Raw genomic sequence first — 17,722 nt, 5'->3', positions numbered from 1 at the left:
CCCATACCTCTTCCCCACCTCTCCCTCTCTTGCCCCACCTCTCCTTCCTCTCTCTCTCTCTCTCTCTTGCCCCACCTCTCCTTCCACTCTCCCTCTCTCTCTTCTCCCAGCAGCTCCAGTACTCGTTCTCTCTCTGGCCTTCTCTCAATTACATTCTCCTCTCTCTTCTGCTCCTTCTCAAAACCCATTGGAGGAGAAGTTCAGAGGGGAGGGAGCTCTGTTTTTCTCATCCAATGGTTTTTGAGAAGGAGGCGAGGACAGAGGACGCAAGGAGAATGCAATTATGAAAAGGCCTCTCTCTCTATTAAAAAACATTAAGAACACCTGCTCTTTCCATAACAGACTGACCAGGCGAATCCAGCTGCAAGCTATGATCCCTTATTGATGTCACTCAATCAGTGTAGATGAAGGGGAGGAGACGGGTTAAAGAATGATTTTCAACCCTTGAGACAATTGAGACATGGATTGTTTATGTGTGTCATTCAGAGGGTGAATGAGCAAGACAAAAGCAGTCTCCTCCTTCTGGCTGACCTCCCATCTCTCTCCATTCACCGGTCTCCTCCTTCTGGCTGACCTCTCTCTCTCCTCATTCTGGCTGACCTCCCATCTCTCTCCATTCACCGGTCTCCTCCTTCTGGCTGACCTCCCATCTCTCTCCACTCACCGGTCTCCTCATTCTGGCTGACCTCCCATCTCTCTCCACTCACCGGTCTCCTCCTTCTGGCTGACCTCTCATCTCTCTCCTCATTCTGGCTGACCTCCCATCTCTCTCCACTCACCGGTCTCCTCATTCTGGCTGACCTCTCATCTCTCTCCTCCTTCTGGCTGACCTCTCCTCTCTCTCTCCACTCACCGGTCTCCTCATTCTGGCTGACCTCCCATCTCTCTCCACTTACCGGTCTCCTCCTTCTGGCTGACCTCTCTCTCTCCTCATTCTGGCTGACCTCCTTCTCTCCTCATTCTGGCTGACCTCTCATCTCTCTCCTCATTCTGTCTGACCTCCCATCTCTCTCCACTCATCTCTCTCCTCCTTCTGGCCGACTTCCCATCTCTCTCCACTCATCTCTCTCCTCCTTCTGGCTGACCTCTCTCTCTCCTCCTTCTGGCTGTCCTCCCTCTCTCCTCATTCTGGCTGACCTCCCATCTCTCTCCACTCATCTCTCTCCTCATTCTGGCTGACCTCCCATCTCTCTCCTCATTCTGGCTGACCTCCCATCTCTCTCCACTCACCGATCCCCTCCTTCTGGCCGACCTCCCATCTCTCTCCACTCATCTCTCTCCTCCTTCTGGCTGACCTCTCATCTCTCTCCTCATTCTGGCTGATCTCCCATCTCTCTCCACTCACCGATCTCCTCATTCTGGCTGACCTCCCATCTCTCTCCTCATTCTGGCTGACCTCCCATCTCTCTCCACTCACCGATCCCCTCCTTCTGGCCGACCTCCCATCTCTCTCCTCCATCTGGCCGACCTCCCATCTCTCTCCACTCATCTCTCTCCTCCTTCTGGCTGACCTCTCATCTCTCTCCTCATTCTGACTGACCTCCCATCTCTCTCCACTCACCGGTCTCCTCATTCTGGCTGACCTCACATCTCTCTCCACTCACCGGTCTCCTCCTTCTGGCTGACCTCTCATCTCTCTCCTCCTTCTGGCTGACCTCTCATCTCTCTCACCACTCACCGGTCTCCTCATTCTGGCTGACCTCTCATCTCTCTCCTCCTTCTGGCTGACCTCCCATCTCTCTCCACTCACCGGTCTCCTCCTTCTGGCTGACCTCTCATCTCTCTCCTCAATCTGGCTGACCTCCCATCTCTCTCCTCCTTCTGGCTGACCTCTCATCTCTCTCCTCAATCTGGCTGACCTCTCATCTCTCTCCTCCTTCTGGCTGACCTCCCTCTCTCCTCCTTCTGGCTGACCTCCCATCTCTCTCCTCCTTCTGGCTGACCTCCCATCTCTCTCCACTCACCGGTCTCCTCCTTCTGACTGACCTCCCATCTCTCTCCACTCACCGGTCTCCTCTTTCTGGCTGACCTCTCATCTCTCTCCTACTTCTGGCTGACCTCTCCTCTCTCTCTCCACTCACCGGTCTCCTCCTTCTGGCTGACCTCCCATCTCTCTCCACTCACCGGTCTCCTACTTCTGGCTGACCTCCCATCTCTCTCCACTCACCGGTCTCCTCCATCTGGCTGACCTCTCATCTCTCTCCACTCACCGGTCTCCTCCTTCTGGCTGACCTCTCATCTCTCTCCACTCACCGGTCTCCTCCTTCTGGCTGACCTCTCATCTCTCTCCTCCTTCTGGCTGACCTCTCATCTCTCTCCTCCTTCTGGCTGACCTCTCCTCTCTCTCTCCACTCACCGGTCTCCTCCTTCTGGCTGACCTCTCCTCTCTCTCTCCACTCACCGGTCTCCTCCTTCTGGCTGACCTCTCCTCTCTCTCTCCACTCACCGGTCTCCTCCTTCTGGCTGACCTCCCAGCAGCTCCAGTAGTCTTTCTCTCGGACCTGGATCTTCCGCCGGTCCAGAATCTCACAGGTCAGCTCTGCTGCCGTCATAGAACCAGGGATCTGGAGGGGAGAGCAGTGGAGGGAGTGAGATTCAGGACCGCTTCTTATTCTCTTTATTTCCCTATCATGATAAAGGTGAGATCATAAGGGATTAGTTAAGGTCAGAGGTGAGAGGTCACCTTGATATGCTGCTCTGCTGTCTCCTTCTTTTCCTCCAGGTACACTGTACAGATGAAGTCACCTGCTGACCCCGACGCCTGCACAACGCACACACACACGCAAATTCAAGTAGTGTTAAAGCACATTGGGTTACTGCAGAACAGTGTGTGATATAAGAAGGTAGTGTGACTCACAGAAGCCTTGGTGTTGAGGTGTGTGTGAGAGTACTGTATTACTCACAGAAGCCTTGGTGTTGAGGAGGTGTGTGTGTGAGTACTGTATAACTCACAGAAGCCTTGGTGTTGAGGAGGTGTGTGTGAGTACTGTATTACTCACAGAAGCCTTGGTGTTGAGGAGGTGTGTGTGAGTACTGTATTACTCACAGAAGCCTTGGTGTTGAAGTGTGTGTGTGTGAGTACTGTATTACTCACAGAAGCCTTGGTGTTGAGGTGTGTGTGTGTGTGAGTACTGTATTACTCACAGAAGCCTTGGTGTTGAGGTGTGTGTGTGAGTACTGTATTACTCACAGAAGCCTTGGTGTTGAGGTGTGTGTGTGAGTACTGTATTACTCACAGAAGCCTTGGTGTTGAGGTGTGTGTGTGAGTACTGTATTACTCACAGAAGCCTTGGTGTTGAGGTGTGTGTGTGTGAGTACTGTATTACTCACAGGGACGCTGGAGTTGAGGTTCAACTTCTCTCGGACTTTAATGATGGCCGTGATCTCGTCCAGCTGCCTTTTCAGCTGCTGCTCATCCACCTGAAACGCAACACAACCACACACTGTCAACCACACACAGTCAACCACACACAGTCAACCACACACGGTCAACCACACACGGTCAACCACACACGGTCAACCACACACGGTCAACCACACGACAAAACAACATGATCGTATTTTTCGATCCTCTGGGAGGAGAATAGACACCGTCTGGTATCAATCACCATGACAGCCTTGAGTTGGGGAGGAGTGAGCACTATGGGGTGAGAGGTCAGGGCAGATGAAGTGAGGAAGAACAGATATCACTAAGGTTCTGTCTAGCAACAGGGAAGCATTGGCTGTTCAGTTGTGGAGGAGGAGACTCAGCCAAGGAGAAAAGGTTAAATATCAGTGCTTGTGTGAAATGTTTTTTTTTCTTCTGAATTACAGCTGTAACGACCCGTTGGGAAGAATTCAACTTGGTTAAGCTTCTCTAGTGTCCGTGACAAAATGTGAACCTGACAGTATAGCCAGTATAACTACTCACTCCATGGTTGAAACATCATTGACCAGCTCACACTGTAGTCATCCCCCTACCAAACACTGTAGTCACCCACTACCAAACACTGTAGTCACCCCCCTACCAAACACTGTAGTCATCCCCCTACCAAACACTGTAGTCACCCCCCTTACCAAACACTGTAGTCACACCCCTTACCAAACACTGTAGTCACCCCCCTTACCAAACACTGTAGTCACCCCCTACCAAACACTGTAGTCACCCTCCCTACCAAACACTGTAGTCACACCCCTTACCAAACACTGTAGTCACCCCCCTTACCAAACACTGTAGTCACCGTCCCTACCAAACACTGTAGTCACCCTCCCTACCAAACACTGTAGTCACCCCCCCGACCAAACACTGTAGTCACCCGCCTACCAAACACTGTAGTCACCCCCGACCAAACACTGTAGTCACCCCCGACCAAACACTGTAGTCACCCCCGACCAAACACTGTAGTCACCCCCCTACCAAACACTGTAGTCACCCCCCTACCAAACACTGTAGTCACCCCCCCTACCAAACACTGTAGTCACCCCCCTACCAAACACTGTAGTCACCCCCCTACCAAACACTGTAGTCACCCCCCCGACCAAACACTGTAGTCACCCCCCGACCAAACACTGTAGTCACCCCCCGACCAAACACTGTAGTCACCCCCCGACCAAACACTGTAGTCACCCCCCCTACCAAACACTGTAGTCACCCCCTACCAAACACTGTAGTCACCCCCTACCAAACACTGTAGTCACCCCCTACCAAACACTGCAGTCACCCCCTACCAAACACTGTAGTCACCCCCCTACCAAACACTGTAGTCACCCCCCTACCAAACACTGTAGTCACCCCCCTACCAAACACTGTAGTCACCCCCCCTACCAAACACTGTAGTCACCCCCCTACCAAACACTGTAGTCACCCCCCTACCAAACACTGTAGTCACCCCCCTACCAAACACTGTAGTCACCCCCTACTAAACACTGTAGTCACCCACTACTAAACACTGTAGTCATACCACTACTAAACACTGTAGTCATACCACTACTAAACACTGTAGTCATACCACTACTAAACACTGTAGTCACACCACTACTAAACACTGTAGTCACACCACTACTAAACACTGTAGTCACCCACTACTAAACACTGTAGTCATACCACTACTAAACACTGTAGTCATACCACTACTAAACACTGTAATCATACCACTACTAAACACTGTAGTCACACCACTACTAAACACTGTAGTCACCCACTACTAAACACTGTAGTCATACCACTACTAAACACTGTAGTCATCCACTACTAAACACTGTAGTCACACCACTACTAAACACTGTAGTCATACCACTACCAAACACTGTAGTCACCCCTGACCAAACACTGTAGTCACCCCTGACCAAACACTGTAGTCATCCCCCTACCAAACACTGCAGTCACCCCCCTACCAAACACTGCAGTCACCCCCTACCAAACACTGCAGTCACCCCCTACCAAACACTGTAGTCACCCCCGACCAAACACTGTAGTCACCCCAGACCAAACACTGTAGTCACCCCCCTACCAAACAATGTAGTCACCCCCCTACCAAACACTGCAGTCACCCCCTACCAAACACTGTAGTCATCTCCCTACCAAACACTGTAGTCACCCCCCTACCAAACACTGTAGTCACCCCCCTACCAAACACTGTAGTCACCCCCCTACCAAACACTGTAGTCACCCCCCCGACCAAACACTGTAGTCACCCACTACTAAACACTGTAGTCACCCACTACTAAACACTGTAGTCATACCACTACTAAACACTGTAGTCATACCACTACTAAACACTGTAGTCACACCACTACTAAACACTGTAGTCACACCACTACTAAACACTGTAGTCACCCACTACTAAACACTGTAGTCATACCACTACTAAACACTGTAGTCATCCACTACTAAACACTGTAGTCACACCACTACTAAACACTGTAGTCACAACACTACTAAACACTGTAGTCATACCACTACTAAACACTGTAGTCATACCACTACTAAACACTGTAGTCATACCACTACTAAACACTGTAGTCATAACACTACTAAACACTGTAGTCATACCACTACTAAACACTGTAGTCATACCACTACTAAACACTGTAGTCACACCACTACTAAACACTGTAGTCACACCACTACTAAACACTGTAGTCACCCACTACTAAACACTGTAGTCATACCACTACTAAACACTGTAGTCATCCACTACTAAACACTGTAGTCACACCACTACTAAACACTGTAGTCATACCACTACCAAACACTGTAGTCACCCCTGACCAAACACTGTAGTCACCCCTGACCAAACACTGTAGTCATCCCCCTACCAAACACTGCAGTCACCCCCCTACCAAACACTGCAGTCACCCCCCTACCAAACACTGCAGTCACCCCCTACCAAACACTGTAGTCACCCCCTACCAAACACTGTAGTCACCCCAGACCAAACACTGTAGTCACCCCTGACCAAACACTGTAGTCATCCCCCTACCAAACACTGCAGTCACCCCCCTACCAAACACTGCAGTCACCCCCCCTACCAAACACTGCAGTCACCCCCTACCAAACACTGTAGTCACCCCCTACCAAACACTGTAGTCACCCCAGACCAAACACTGTAGTCACCCCAGACCAAACACTGTAGTCATCCCCCCTACCAAACACTGCAGTCACCCCCCTACCAAACACTGCAGTCACCCCCTACCAAACACTGTAGTCACCCCCTACCAAACACTGTAGTCACCCCAGACCAAACACTGTAGTCACCCCCTACCAAACACTGTAGTCACCCGCCTACCAAACACTGCAGTCACCCCCTACCAAACACTGTAGTCATCTCCCTACCAAACACTGTAGTCACCCCCCCTACCAAACACTGTAGTCACCCCCCCTACCAAACACTGTAGTCACCCCCCCCGACTAAACACTGTAGTCACCCCGACCAAACACTGTAGTCACCCACTACTAAACACTGTAGTCACCCACTACTAAACACTGTAGTCATACCACTACTAAACACTGTAATCATACCACTACTAAACACTGTAGTCACCCACTACTAAACACTGTAGTCATACCACTACTAAACACTGTAGTCATACCACTACTAAACACTGTAGTCATACCACTACTAAACACTGTAGTCACACCACTACCAAACACTGTAGTCACCCCCCTACCAAACACTGTAGTCACCCCCCCGACCAAACACTGTAGTCACCCACTACTAAACACTGTAGTCACCCACTACTAAACACTGTAGTCATACCACTACTAAACACTGTAGTCATACCACTACTAAACACTGTAGTCACCCACTACTAAACACTGTAGTCATACCACTACTAAACACTGTAGTCACACCACTACTAAACACTGTAGTCACCCACTACTAAACACTGTAGTCATACCACTACTAAACACTGTAGTCATACCACTACTAAACACTGTAGTCATACCACTACTAAAGACTGTAGTCACACCACTACTAAACACTGTAGTCATACCACTACTAAACACTGTAGTCATACCACTACTAAACACTGTAGTCACCCACTACTAAACACTGTAGTCACACCACTACTAAACACTGTAGTCATACCACTACCAAACACCAGAGGGCAGAAGAGAGCAGAAGAGAGCTAGTGCCTAAACTCAAAGATGACAGAGTTCCCTGGGGTTTCCACAATGTACAGATCTAGGATAAGCTTCCTCTACCTCAATCTTAACCTTAAACATTAGTAAGGGAAAATGCTAAACTGACCCAAGATCAGCCTCTATGGGCAATAATGCACTATTACATTTTAAATGTAAGTCATTTAGCAGACGCTCTTATCCAGAGCAACTTACTGGAGCAATTAGGGTTAAGTGCCTTGCTCAAGGGCATGTCGACAGATTGTTCACCTTGTCGGACTCGGGGATTCAAACCAGCGACCTTTCGGTTACTGGCTCAACGCTCTTAACTGCTAGGCTACCTGTTGCCTCTGAGGTTAGGGGTCAGGGGTCAGAGGTTAGAGCTAACAGGGTCTCTGACCTCAAAGACTTCCGTGTAGTGCTCTATGAGGTTAGGGGTCAGGGGTTAGAGCTAACAGGGTCTCTGACCTCAAAAACTTCCGTGTAGTGCTCTATGAGGTTAGGGGTCAGGGGTCAGGGGTTAGAGCTAACAGGGTCTCTGACCTCAAAGACGTCTGTGTAGTGCTCTATGAGTTCCTCTACGACGAGGCCAGCTGTGTAGTCCTTCCCGTCGCTCTGGAACAATGTTGGGCCAAATACTATAGCCAGGTTATGGAGATTCATCTGGTTCAGCTCTGCAAACCGCTGCACACTGTGGACAACACACACACAATGTTACACTCTGAGCTGAGGGGTGCGTGCGTGTGTGTGTGCGTGCGTGCGTGCGTGTGTGTGTCTCACCAGTAGAGGTGGTTGACCAGGGCTCGTAGTGTGGCCTTGTTGACTCTGGGCAGCTGGCTCAGCAGCAGCTGGTACTGAGAGATCTTTCTGCTCTCCTCTGGGATCACTGACAGACAACACACACACAGCAAAACATGTTTTATTCAGTTAGGTCACGTTTGGTTCCTAGTGAATACACCCCTGCTATATAGTACCTCACCCCTATTTTAGGGTGAGTGTAGGGAGTTGGGGTTAGAGTGTAGGGTGTTAAGGTTAGGGTGTAGGGGTTAGGGTGTACGGTGTTGGGGTTAGGGAGTAGGGAGTTAAGGTTAAGGTGTAGGGGTTAGGGTGTAGGATGTTGGGGTTAGAGTGTAGGGAGTTCGGGGTAGGGGTTAGGGTGTAGGGGTAGGAGTTAGGGGTAGCGGTTAGGGTGTTGGGGTAGGAGTTAGGGGTATGGGATTAGGGTGTAGGGGTAGGAGTTAGGGGTATGGGGTTAGGGTATAGGGGTTAGGGTGTAGGATGTTGGGGTTAGGGTGTAGGGGTTAGGGTGTAGGGAGTTAAGGTTAGGGTGTAGGGGTTAGGGTGTAGGGAATTTAAGGTTAGGGGTTAGGGTGTAGGGGTTAGGGTGTAGGGGTATGGGTAGGAGTTAAGGGTATGGGGTTAGGGTGTAGGGGTAGGGGTAGGAGTTAGGGGTATGGGGTTAGGGGTATAGGGGTATGGGGTTAGGGGTGTAGGGTGTAGGGGTTAGGGTGTAGGGGTTAGGGTGTAGGCGTTAGGGGTTTTGTATACATTTCAACCTCTTTTTTTCCATTATCTAATGAAATATATTTTCCTGCAACCCGCCTCACCCAACGTGGCCCGGATCTGCTATTTTTTAGACCTTATAACCAGAACCTCCATCAGAAGCTAGCCTTCAGAAGCCAGCCAGCTAATTACCTACTAGCTATTTAGTCATTGTTAGCCACTGCTAGCGGTCTTTACCTTTAGCTCGGACTCCAGCTGCTATATCCTGGATAGCCCGGATAATACCTGCCAGTCTGCACAGCACCATATCAGCCCTGAGCATATCGGACTGCTTTTTTTCCCACTACATCACCGGATTCCTGCCGCAAGCTCTGGACCATTACACCGGATCTTCGCAGCTAGCTAGTTGCTACCGAGTGGATATTGTGGCTAATGCCCTTGTCCAGAAGCATGCACCAGCTTGCCTTGAGCTAGCCTCGAGCTAGGCCCATTTCCTGGCTAGCAAACGAAGTACACCAACTACATTACCTCTCTTGCCAATTGGCCTGGACCCTTTGTCGACACGGAGCCCCGCCGATCCATCACGACTGGTCTGCTGGTCTAATATAATCCGGCCGATGTGCTCTCAACCGGCGTCTGCGTCATGGATGTTGGTGTTGATCCATCTGCTAGCCCCGGCCTGCTAGCTTCCTGAACGCCGTGTCGCCGGCTCGCCTTGCATAATAATCGACTTCCGAACAGCGCCCTGTTTCATCGCTGCTGCTCATTGGACCCTATGATCACTCGGCTACACAGCTGATGCCTGCTGGACTGTTCATTAACACGGTACTTCATTTTGTTTATCTGTCGGCCCCAGCCTCGAACTCAGGCCCTGTGTGTAGATAACGGACCCTCTCTGCCCATTCATCGCCTTTTACCCGTTGTTGTTGTCTTAGCTGTTTACCCGTTGTTGTTGTCTTAGCTGATTACCCGTTGTTGTTGTCTTAGCTGATTACCCGTTGTTGTTGTCTTAGCCGTTTACCCGTTGTTGTTGTCTTAGCTGTTTACCCGTTGTTGTTGTCTTAGCTGTTTACCCGTTGTTGTTGTCTTAGCTGATTACCCGTTGTTGTTGTCTTAGCCGTTTACCCGTTGTTGTTGTCTTAGCTGATTACCCGTTGTTGTTGTCTTAGCTGTTTACCCGTTGTTGTTGTCTTAGCCGTTTACCCGTTGTTGTTGTCTTAGCTGTTTACCCGTTGTTGTTGTCTTAGCTGTTTACCTGTTGTTGTTGTCTTAGCCGTTTACCCGTTGTTGTTGTCTTAGCTGTTTACCCGTTGTTGTTGTCTTAGCTGTTTACCCGTTGTTGTTGTCTTAGCCGTTTACCCGTTGTTGTTGTCTTAGCCGTTTACCCGTTGTTGTTGTCTTAGCTGTTTACCCGTTGTTGTCTCACCCGTTGTTGTTTTATCTCTCCCAATCAACACCTGTGATTGCTTTATGCCTCTCTCTAATGTCAATATGCCTTGTATACTGTTGTTTAGGGCAGCTCTCATTCTTTTATTTGAATGCGGAGCCCCTAGTCCTGCTCAACATGCCTCAGATAGCCTTGTCCCACCCCCCACACATCCGGAGACCTCACCTAGCTTAACTGGCGCCTCCAGAGATGAAACCTCTCTCATTGTCACTCAATGCCTAGGTTTACCCCCACTGTGCTCGCACCCTACCATACCCTTGTCTGTACACTATGCCCTGAATCTATTCTACCACGGCCAGAAATCTGCTCCTTTACCCAATGCACTAGACAACCAGTTCTTATAGCCTTTAGCCGTACCCTCATCCTACTCCTCCTCTGGTGATGTGGAGGTTAACCCAGGCCCTTTGTGTCCCCAGGCGCTCTCATTTGTTGACTTCTGCAACCGTAGAAGCCTTGGGTTCATGCATGTTAACATCAGAAGCCTCCTCCCTAAGTTTGCTTTATTCACTGCTTTAGCACATTCCGCCAACCCTGATGTCCTTGCCGTGTCTGAATCCTGGCTTAGAAAGGCCACCAAAAATTCAGAAATTTCCATCCCCAATTACAACATTTTCCGTCAAGACAGAACTGCTAAAGGGGGCGGAATTGCAATTTACTGTAGAGATAGCCTGCAGAGTTCTGTCATACTATCCAGTTCTATGCCAAAACAGTTCAAGCTTCTATTTTAAAGATCCATCTCTCCAGAAATAAGTCCCTCACTGTTGCCGCTTGTTATAGACCCCCCTCAGCTCCCAGCTGTGCCCTGGACGCCATATGTGAATTGATTGCCCCCCATCTATCGTCAGAGTTCGTACTGCTAGGTGACCTAAATTGGGATATGCTTAACCTGTTAGGGCTAGGGGGCAGTATTTGCACGGCTGGATAAAAAAATGTACCCGATTTAATCTGGTTACTAATCCTACCCAGTAACTAGAATATGCATATACTTATTATATATGGATAGAAAACACTCTAAAGTTTCTAAAACTGTTTGAATGGTGTCTGTGAGTATAACAGAACTCATTTGGCAGGCAAAACCCTGAGACATTTTCTGACAGGAAGTGGATACCTGATGTGTTGTATTACCTTTAAACCTATGCCATTGAAAAACACAGGGGCTGAGGAATATTTTGGCACTTCCTATTGCTTCCACTAGATGTCACCAGCCTTTACAAAGTGTTTTGAGTCTTCTGGAGGGGAGATCTGACCGAACAAGAGCCATGGAACGATGATGGCCCATTAGACACCTGGCGCGCGAGTTCATGTTGGGTACCCTCGTTCCAATACGTTATAAAAGAGAATGCATTCGTCCACCTTGAATATTATTCATGTTCTGGTTAAAAAGGCCCTAATGATTTATGCTATACAACGTTTGACATGTTTGAACGAACGTAAATATATTTTTTCCCCTCGTTCATGACGAGAAGTCCGGCTGGCTTAGATCATGTGCTAACAAGACGGAGATTTTTGGACATAAATGATGAGCTTTTTTGAACAAAACTACATTCGTTATGGACCTGTGATACCTGGAAGTGACATCTGATGAAGAGAATCAAAGGTAATGGATTATTTACATAGTATTTTCGATTTTAGATCTCCCCAACATGACTGCTAGTCTGTATCGCAACGCGTATTTTTCTGGGCGCAGTGCTCAGATTATTGCAAAGTGTGATTTCCCAGTAAGGTTATTTTTAAATCTTGCAAGTTGATTGCGTTCAAGAGATGTAAATCTATAATTCTTTAAATGACAATATAATATTTTACCAATGTTTTCTAATTTTAATTATTTAATTTGTGGTGCTGACTTGACTGCCGGTTATTGGAGGGAAACGATTTCCTCAACATCAATGCCATAGTAAAACGCTGTTTTTGGATATAAATATGAACTTGATAGAACTAAAAATGCATGCATTGTCTAACATAATGTCCTAGGAGTGTCATCTGATGGAGATTGTAAAAGGTTAGTGCATCATTTTAGCTGGTTTTATGGTTTTGGTGACCCTGTCTTTGAATTGACAAAACATTACACACAACTCTTGTAAATGTACTGTCCTAACATACTCTAAATTTATGCTTTCGCCGTAAAACCTTTTTGAAATCGTAAAACGTGGTTAGATTAAGGAGATGTTTATCTTTCAAAGGGTGTAAAATAGTTGTATGTTTGAAAAATTTGAATTTTGACATTTATTTGGATTCAAATTTGCCGCTCTTGAAACTGCACCTGCTGTTGATGGAGTGCACCACGGGTGGGACGCTTGCGTCCCACCTAGCCCATAGAGGTTAACACCCCGGTCATTCTACAATCTAAGCTAGATGCCCTCAATCTCATACAAATTATCAAGGAACCTACCAAGTACGACCCCAAATCCCATAAACATGGGTACCCTCATAGATATCATCCTGACCAACTTGCCCTCTAAATACACCTCTGCTGTTTTCAACCAGGATCTCAGCGATCACTGCCTCATTGCCTGCATCCGCTATGGGTCCACAGTCAAACGACCACCCCTCATCAGTATCAAACACTCCCTAAAACACTTCTGTGAGCAGGCCTTTCTAATCAATCTGGTCCGGGTATCCTGGAAGGATATTAACCTCATCGCGACAGTAGAGGATGCCTGGTCGTTCTTTAAAAGTAATTTCCTCACCATCTTAAATAAGCATGCCCTTTTCAAAAAATGTAGAACTAAGAACAGATATAGCCCTTGGTTCACTCCAGACCTGACTGGCCTCGACCAGCACAAAGACATCCTGTGGCAGACTGCAATAGCATCGAATAGCCCCCGCGATATGCAACTGTTCAGAGAAGTCAGGAACCAATACATACAGTCAGTTAGGAAAGCAAAGGCTAGCTTTTTCAAACAGAATTTTGCATCCTGTAGCACTAATTCCAAAATGTTTTGGGACACTAAAGTCCATGGAGAACAAGAGTACCTCCTACCAGCTGCCCACTGCACTGAGACTAGGAACCACTGTCACCACTGATAAATCCATGATAATCGAGAATTTCAATAAGCATTTCATTACGGCTGGCCATGCTTTCAACCTGGCTACCCAAACCCCGGCCAACAGCTCTGCACCCCCCGCAGCAACTGGCCCAAGCCTCCCCCTTCACCCAAATCCAGACAGCTGATGTTCTGAAAGAGCTGCAAAATCTGGATCCCTACAAATCAGCTGGGCTAGACAATCTGGACCCCCTCTTCCTAAAATTATCTGCCGCTATTGTTGCAACCTCTATTACTAGTCTGTTCAACCTCTCGTATCGTCTGAGATTCCTAAGGATTGGAAAGCGGCCGCGGTCATCCCCTTCTTCAAAGGGGGAGACACTCTTTACCCAAACTGTTACAGACCTATATCCATCCTGCCCTGCCTTTCTAAGGTCTTCGAAAGCCAAGTTAATAAACAGATCACCGAACATTTCGAATCCCACCGTACCTTCTCCGCTGTGCAATCTGGTTTCCGAGCTGGTCACGGGTGCACCTCAGCCACGCTCAAGGTCCTAAACGATATCATAACCGCCATCAATAAAAGACAGTACTGTGCAGCCGTCTTCATCGACCTGCCCAAGGCTTTCAACTCTGTCAATCACCGTATTCTTATCGGCAGACTCAACAGCCTTGGTTTCTCTAATGACTGCCTCACCTGGTTCACTAACTACTTCTCAGATAGAGTTCAGTGTGTCAAATCGGAGGGCCTGTTGTCCGGACCTCTGGCAGTCTCTATGGGGGTGCCACAGGGTTCAATTCTCAGGCCGACTCTCTTCTCTGTATACATCAATGATGTCGCTCTTAATGCAGGTGATTCCCTGATCCACCTCTACACAGACAACACCATTCTGTATACATTTGGCCCTTCTTTGGACACTGTGTTAACAACCCTCTGTGGCCTCCAACTGCTCTTAAACACTAGTAAAACTAAATTCATGCTCTTCAACCGATCACTGCCCGCACCCAACCAGCATCACTACTCTGGACGGTTCTGACTTAGAATATGTGGACAACTATAAATACCTAGGTGTCTGGCTAGACTGTAAACTCTCCTTCCAGACTCACATTGAGCATCTCCAATCCAAAGTTAAATCTAGAATTGGCTTCCTATACCCTCGTAAAACTGACTATCCCACCGATCCTTGACTTCGGCGATGTCATTTACAAAATAGCCTCCAACCCTCTACTCAGCAAATTGGATGCAGTCTATCACAGTGCCATCCATTTTATCACCAAAGTCCCATATACTACCCACCACTGCAACCTGTATGCTCTCATTGGCTGGTCCACGCTACATATTCGTCGCCAAACCCACTGGCTCCAGGTCATCTATAAGTCTTTGCCAAGTAAAGCTCCGCCTTATCTCAGCTCACTGGTAACCATAGCACGCGCTCCAGCAGGTATATCTCACTGGTCACCCCCAAAGCCAACACCTGTTTTGGCCGCCTTTTCTTCCAGTTCTTCCAATGACTGGAACCAATTGCAAAAATCACTGAAGTAACTGACTTATGTCTCCCCCTCTAACTTTAAGCATCAGCTGTCAGAGCAGCTTACCGACCGCTGCAGCTGTACACAGCCCATCTGTAAATAGCCTGTCCAACCAACTACCTACCTCATCCCTATACTTGTTTTTCTGCTCTTTTGCACACCAGTATTTCTACTTGCACATCCTCATCTGCACATATATCACTCCAGTGTAAATTGCTAAACTGTACTTACTTCGCCACTATTGGCCTATTTATTGCCTTACCTCCTTACTTCATTTGCACACACTGTATACAGATTTTTCTATTGTGTTATTGACTGTACGATTGTTCATCCCATGTGTAACTCTGTGTTGTTTTTGTCACACTGCTTTGCTTTACCTTGGCAAGGTCGCAGTTGTACATGAGAACTTGTCCTCAACTGGCCTACCTGGTTAAATAAGGTGAAATAAATAAAAAATAAATAAAAGGGTGTAGGGGTTAGGGTGTAGGGTTTAGGAGTTAGGGTGTAAGGGTTAGGGGTTAGGGTGTAGGGTTAGGGGTGTAGGGGTAGGGGTTAGGGTGCAGGGTTAGTGGGTAGGGTGTAGGGGTTAGGGTGTAGGTCTCACCAGGTGTGCTGAGCCATGCGCTAGCAGCCTGTATGGTGAACAGTCCCTCTCCAGACTCTCTGAAGAAGCGTTTCAGTGTGTTAGACACGTCGTCCACCTGGTGCTCCCCCTCCTTCAGACGCACGCTACGGGCATCACGCCGAAACGCCTCGCACAGCGCCGCCACGCGACTGTTCACACCGCTCTTACGGTAGATACCCTCAGACGTCAGACCTAAAACACACACACAGATTAAAACTCTCACACAGTAATATACACACACTTCATAACCCCTTCACAACCCCTTCTCTTACTGACCAACCAAAACTATGTCAGAGTTCAGAGCAGCAGCTAATCAGAGCCCAGAAGGGATTAGGAAGAGTTGATGTAATAGATTAACATTCCAACCAGGAAACAGGAGAAACTACCCAGAACCCAACAGGTTCAGCCTGATCCCCAGTAAGACCAGTGAGTCACTAAGTCAGTAGGAAAGAAACAACAGGGAGAAACCACAAGCCTTGGTCAGCAGAGAAGAAGTTAACACATCACCTAGGAGGGGGGGGGGAGAGAGAGAGAGAGAGAGAGAGAGAGAGCGAGAGAGCGAGAGAGCGAGAGAGAGAGAGAGAGAGAGAGAGAGAGAGAGAGAGAGAGAGAGAGAGAGAGAGAGAGAGAGAGAGAGAGAGAGAGAGAGAGAGAGAGAGAGAGAGAGAGAGAGAGAGAGAGAGAGAGAGAGAGAGAGAGAGAGAGAGAGAGAGAGAGAGAGAGAGAGAGAGAGAGAGAGAGAGAGAGAGAATGAAGGAGAAAGAGAGAGAAAGAGAGAAAGAATGAATGAAGGAGGGGGAGAGAGAGATGTATTTTTTATTTCCCTTTTGTTTATCCATTTCACTTGCTTTTGCAATGTAAACATGTGTTTCCCATGCCAATAAAGCCCCTTGAAATGAATTGAGAGAGGGGGGGGGATGAAGGAGGGGGGATGAAGGAGGGGGGGATGAAGGAGGGGGGGATGAAGGAATAAATAGTGCTGATTGGTTGTCCTTTGCTTAGTTCTCTATGTGAGCCAGAACAGTCACGAGGCAACACACACACAGCTACACACAATCTCTCACCACACTGTGTGATGTAGTCAATGCAGCGGTCCACTATAACAGGGATGTCAGTCTCAGTTAGTTGCTGCTGACTAAGAGAGTCTCCTGCACTGCCTGCTGCTCTCTGCATGGACACACACCAACCCTGGAAGTCAAGCTTCCTCTCCCCCTCGATGTACAGAGTCCTGGAGGGAGAGAGGGAGGGAAACGGAGAGAGGGAGGGAGACGGACAGGGAGAGAGGGAGGGAGACGGACAGGGAGAGAGGGAGGGAGACGGACAGGGAGAGAGGGAGGGAGACGGACAGGGAGAGAGGGAGGGAGACGGACAGGGAGAGAGGGAGGGAGACGGACAGGGAGAGAGGGAGGGTGACGGAGAGGGAGATAGAGGGTAAATATAATAGTGCTTGTGTCAGCATATTAAAACCATGTAATTTTGCAATCCTATTTCTAAGCACCTCTTCCAACCCCTTAAACTAACAACAAAAAGTATCTTCACTGACATTTTCATCCTCTCCCTGTCTGAGTCAGTAATACCAACATGTTTCAATCAGACACCATAGTCCCTGTTCCCAAGAACACTAAGGTAACCTGTCTAAATGACTACCGCCCCGTAGCACATGTCTGTAGCTATGAAGTGCTTTGAAATGCTGGTCATGGCTCACATCAACACCACCATCCCAGAAACCCTAGACCCAATCCAATTTGCATACCGCCACACTGCCCTCTACCACCTGGACAAAAGGAACACCTACGTGAGAATGCTGTTCATTGACTACAGCTCAGCGTTCAACACCATAGTACCCATGAAGCTCATCACTAAGCTAAGGACCCTGGGACTAAACACCTCCCTCTGTAAATGGACCTACCAATCTCTCCCTTAACGTGATCAAGACAAAGGAGATGATTGTGGACTACAGGAAAAGGAAGACCGAACACGCCCCCATTCTCATCGACGGGGCTGCAGTGGAGCAGGTTGAGAGCTTCAAG

General features: G+C 48.3%; 1 protein-coding gene across 3 annotated transcripts in view; it reads right to left on the bottom strand.

Annotated features, from left to right (window-relative positions):
- arap1 (ArfGAP with RhoGAP domain, ankyrin repeat and PH domain 1) overlaps nucleotides 1–17,722 on the bottom strand; it is a 78,658-nt gene that overhangs the window by 16,613 nt on the left and 44,323 nt on the right. For all 3 annotated transcript variants that reach the window (XM_045724803.1, XM_045724804.1, XM_045724805.1), the window contains exons 19-25: nucleotides 16,757–16,920; nucleotides 15,672–15,884; nucleotides 8,384–8,489; nucleotides 8,147–8,294; nucleotides 3,331–3,420; nucleotides 2,684–2,761; nucleotides 2,447–2,564 (exon numbers count right to left, since the gene is read on the bottom strand). In XM_045724803.1, the coding sequence (XP_045580759.1) occupies nucleotides 2,447–2,564; nucleotides 2,684–2,761; nucleotides 3,331–3,420; nucleotides 8,147–8,294; nucleotides 8,384–8,489; nucleotides 15,672–15,884; nucleotides 16,757–16,920 (917 nt within the window). The remainder of the gene's footprint in view (nucleotides 1–2,446; nucleotides 2,565–2,683; nucleotides 2,762–3,330; nucleotides 3,421–8,146; nucleotides 8,295–8,383; nucleotides 8,490–15,671; nucleotides 15,885–16,756; nucleotides 16,921–17,722) is intronic.

The sequence above is a fragment of the Salmo salar genome, chromosome ssa09 (genome assembly GCF_905237065.1).
Source record: "Salmo salar chromosome ssa09, Ssal_v3.1, whole genome shotgun sequence".
Taxonomy (NCBI): Eukaryota; Metazoa; Chordata; class Actinopteri; order Salmoniformes; family Salmonidae; genus Salmo; species Salmo salar.
This window is presented reverse-complemented; position numbering and strand designations above follow the sequence as displayed.